This window comes from Oryza glaberrima, chromosome 4 (genome assembly GCF_000147395.1).
Source record: "Oryza glaberrima chromosome 4, OglaRS2, whole genome shotgun sequence".
Taxonomy (NCBI): domain Eukaryota; kingdom Viridiplantae; phylum Streptophyta; class Magnoliopsida; order Poales; family Poaceae; genus Oryza; species Oryza glaberrima.
The window spans coordinates 15,112,787-15,117,576 of NC_068329.1; the positions used below are offsets into that span (position 1 = coordinate 15,112,787).

Below are 4,790 nucleotides of genomic sequence, written 5' to 3' on the forward strand. Positions count from 1 at the left end.
TAGTGCATGATAAATATGAAGTGTATCAATATGCGATCCTTTATGTGCCATTCCATTCATTAATTCTATTATATGTGGTACTAGCATATGAATACTATAAAGATGTGAAAATTATAAATATGTGACATAATTATTATTAGTTCTATATTAAGGTTTTTGTTACATCCAATTTACACTCAATGATTATTTAACATCATTTCACTCGGTGTGATTTTTCCCCGTTACAACGCACGGGCACCCTACTAGTACTTGAAGAAACAAAGGAGAGCGGGAAAAAAAGTTGGAAAAAGAATATAAAGAGACCATAGGGCCACGGCCCAACAAGAGGCCCAGGACGCGAGGGTTTTTATCCCTCTCCGCCGCCGGAGTCCGGCGAGAGAAGGAAAAGAACTCGCCGTCGCCGACCGCCGGCGAGGTGGCCGGCGTCCCCTCGAGCGGGCTCTCTCCTCTTCTCCCCGGCGACGGCGCCCGCCTCTTCTTGGCTCTTCCGCCACCCTCAGCACCGGCCACTGGTTCGTGGTTCCTTGGAGGTATATATACGCATATATGTCTCGTCTCTGCGCCTCTACCCTGATCTTCTCAGTTCTTGTTTGGGAACTCGAGAATCGAGATGACCGAGGAAGAAGCCAGTGCATTCTGAAATGGACCAAAAAAAAAAAACACCCACTAATCTTTGGTTCAGTTGCATATGGTGGCTTTACTTGGGCGCTTCCAAATATGCTAATCAAGGGGATTCTTGTTGCAATTTTTTTTGTAGGCTTCTGTTAAACCTAGTCTGCTTTGTTTCTAAAACCTTGGATTCCTCAATTGACTCATCAATTACAGTTTATTTTCCCAAATATATCAGTTCCAGGTTTTAGCTTGTATAAATGTAGATGCATTTTATTAGTTGATTTGTGGAATGCTTATTTCTTACTCTGAACAAGAAATTCCAAGATTTCAATTCGTTTAGCTGTAAATCGTTTCTTTTTCAATTGGTGTTGTAAATCATACATAGTTTGTTAGACTAATTCGGTTCTAGGTTTGAAAAGTTCCTCTATGTTAACTGATTTTTAGAGTTTCTACCTTAGTTAATCGTTTTGTGGATGAATAAATAGGTTACTTCTTTAAATCGAATCGTGAAGCGCAAACATGTACAGCAAAATGAAAATAAGTTTTAAATTCCGTTAGTATAAATACGTTATGTGAATTTTCCATCATGTATTCATGTGGTTCATTATGATTTCAATAATTTTAATCCAGGGATCTGTATACCTGCTACACCTTGAAATACCTACTAGCTAGCAGTGCTGTATTTCTCAATGGAACATCTCTCCGAGGAACTGATCATAGAGATTCTCAAGAGGATTACAAGGACAAGTGATCTGAATTCTCTTTCCCTGGTGTCGAAGCAGCTCTACTCCATCGATGCAGAGCAAAGGGCTACTATTCGCCTTGATTGTGGACTTGCAACAGAGGCTTTCCCAGCGCTTTGTTCCCGGTTTCCCAATTTGCTCAAAGTAGAGATTGATTACTCTGGATGGACATCTGGTAATGGGAGTCAGATCGACAACCAATGTCTCCTTTTTTTTTCATCTTGCTGTACCTTGCTCAATGATCTCACCTTAAGCTTCTGCTCAAACATCAGTGATCCTGGTATCGCTTGCTTAACTTACTGCAAGAAGTTGATGTCTCTAAGGCTGAACTCCATACCAGAATTAACTTCAAGTGGGCTTCTCTTGTTAGCTGTTGGTTGCAAGGCTCTATCTTCTGTCTACCTTAACGATTGCAAGGGAATTGCTGGCAGCACCGAGTGGTTGGAGCATCTTGGCGCTAACGGATCATTGGAAGAACTTGCAGTGAAGAATTGCAAAGGAATAGGGCAGTATCACTTTTTAAAGTTTGGCTCAGGATGGATGAAGCTTCAGAAATTTGAGTATGAAAACGAGCAAGGCTTTTGGAGTTTTTTCCACCGAGATCGGGACCCATCATACAAGGCTGATACTTATAGGTATGATCTGTTGTGCGAGAGTTTGAAGGATTTGAGGTTGGCGCATCTTGTAACAGAGCCAGAAGGCCCAGAAATCGGACTTCGTTTTCTGTTGGGCAAGTGCAAGGCGTTAGAGAGGCTGTGCCTGGAGTATGTCAGTGGTCTTATTGACAAGGAATAAGTTTACTTTGACTCCCTTAAATGTGACCCGAATATAATTCATAACCCTAAACCGCAAAACCAGATATCTTGACCCCTAAACTGTTAAAACCGGTGTAATTTGGCTCCCTCAGCGGTTTTGGAGGGTGGTTTTGCTGACGTGGCGCCTATGTAGCGATATTGATTGAGTCTTTGTTCCACGTAGCGTTGACGTGGCAATTACATGGCATTAGAATTAAAAAAATGCGTGGGACCCATTAGTCATTCACACAATAAAAAATTGGGCCCACTGACATATGGGACCTCCATGTCTCCTTCCTTCTTCCTCCTACCTCTCTCCCTTCTCTCTCTCCCCCAATGCGCTGCAGCGCCTCGCCGCATCCGTGCTCGTTGTCGGCGCCAGCCTCGCCGCACCGCCCGCCAGCTGCTCCACTTCGGCATCCGCGTGCTCATCCTAGAGGGTCGCGCCCGCCCAGGCGGCCACGTCTACACCACTCATCTCGGCGGGGGTCAGGCCGCCGTAGAGCTCGGCGGCAGCGTCATCACCGGCATCCACGCCAATCCGCTCGGCGTGCTCGCCCAGCAGCTCGGGATTCCTCTCCACAAGGTGCGCGACAGGTGCCCACTGTACCACCACGACGACCGCACCGTGGTGATGAAGCTGAACAGGGGCATGGATCTGGTGTTTAACACACTTCTAGAACACGCCGAGGAGAGGGGGGTTCTGGACTGGCATTTGGCTAACCTGGAATTCTCCAATGCCGGTTGCCTATCGGAGCTCTCGCTCGCTCCCTGGGACCAAGATGACCATTGCTTCCTAGCCGGAAGGAATGCGAGGTGTTTCTGCACTGCTCCACTTGGAGCGCTCAAGAGCAGGAGCATCATGCTTGAACCGGAGTTGCTAGAGAGGAAGCTTGAAGCAATCCAGAGGTTGGGGTTTGGGTTGTTGAACAAAGTTGCTATGGTGTTCCTACCACCGGCAGAAGGGGAAGAAGAAGGGGAGAGAAGAGAGAGAGAGGAAGGAGGAAGAACGAAGGAGACATGGAGGACTGACATGTGGGCCCACATTTCTTTTTGTGTGAATGACTAATGGGTCCACGCATTTTTTAATTCTAATACCACGTAAGTGCCACGTCATCGCCATGTGGAACGAAGACTCGGTCAATATCGCCACGTAGGCGCCTCGTCAGCAAAACCGCTGAGGGAGTCAAATTGCACCGGTTTTAACAGTTTATGGGTCAAGATATCTGGTTTTGCCGTTCCAGGTTATGAATTAGATTCGGGTCACATTTAAGGGAGTCAAAGTGAACTTATTCCTATTGACAATGACTTGATTGCACTATCCCAGACCTGCAAGAATCTTAAAAGCATCTCACTTTGGCTGAATCCCGAACACTACAATGTTGGTGATGATATAGTTTTCCGGACAGGTTTTACCGATGGAAGTCTCAAGGCTCTCAGGATGTTGAACTCACATTTACGGGTTGTGAGCACTGGGACCCACCCAGGGGCGGACCTAGGTGGGGTGCCGGGTGGGCACCGGCATACCCAAAAGTTACAAAAAAATTTTAGGATCTACTATGCTTCAGTTGGCCTAAAAAATGGATGTGTAACTTGTTTCATCGAGAAGTAGACAGATCAAGGCCCAATTCCATGATTATCGCATAGCTCACCAAAAGATCGTATGGTGGCGTGTGCATGTGTTCCTGCTGGTGGCTCACACGGTAATCAGCAAGGCAACGAGGACTAGGAGGCTGCCCGTGGAAGAGATTAATTGAAAAACTGAAAAAAAAATCTGAAGTTTCAAAATCTCTTGTCCTGCTTCTCTAGACGGCTATATTTTCGATTGAAAACTGAAATGCCAAATCAGTGAAGGCATGTTCCGTGATTTGTAGGATTAGGTCAAATTGAATCAATCAACTATGAAGAGGAGCATAAGCATTTAACTCTTTCTAACTTTCTTTATCGTACTCGTTATACATCACCAATGCTATGTCAGGTTTCCCTTCTGTGATGGTGATGAGGAAATTCAGAACTGGGAAGAATAATATTGGAAGAAAATAGGAATAAATTGTAATTTGTGTTGTTCCAGTTTTATTTAGTTCCATCTAAGGATGCACTATTGGTTTAACGCCAAAATAATAACTATTTGTGCTAAACTTTTTTATTAACTAAAACCTTATTATTTATGTGTGAAGGCTTTAAGTTTGCTCGTGATATGGGCACACCCAGGATAAAAATCCTGGGTCCGCCACTGGACCCACCTGAAATAGGCTTCACACAGGAGGGACTTGTGAGTCTCGTTCAATCATGTCCAATTCGTGTTCTCATGCTAAATAGCGCCCTCTTCAATGACGATGGGATGAAGGCCCTATCCACTGCACAATTCCTGGAGACACTGAGCCTTATCGACTGCGACGAAGTAACTGATCATGGCATGCGCTTTGCTGTACATTTTCCAAGCTTGATTAACCTCACACTCCGGTATTGCTATAGCGTGAGTGATGTTGGTCTGAGCGAGCTGGTTCATGCACAAAAATTAGAGTCTCTTGTCGTTGGTGGCTGTCCTATGATCTCAGAGAAAGGTGTGCAGTGTGCTGCCAAATCAGTCTGCTACGAAGTCGAGTGCCAAAGCCTTGCCCATTATAAGAGATTGCGGTGA

General features: G+C 45.2%; 1 protein-coding gene across 1 annotated transcript; it reads left to right on the forward strand.

The window, feature by feature from the left end:
• Positions 1 to 376: 376 nt before the first annotated feature.
• Positions 377 to 4,790, forward strand: LOC127770803 (F-box/LRR-repeat protein 14-like). Its single transcript, XM_052296600.1, has 5 exons — positions 377 to 530; positions 1,243 to 1,838; positions 1,977 to 2,134; positions 3,446 to 3,592; positions 4,361 to 4,790. The coding sequence occupies exons 2-5, from the start codon at positions 1,302 to 1,304 to the stop codon at positions 4,788 to 4,790; spliced, it is 1,272 nt and encodes a 423-aa protein (XP_052152560.1). The 5' UTR covers positions 377 to 530; positions 1,243 to 1,301.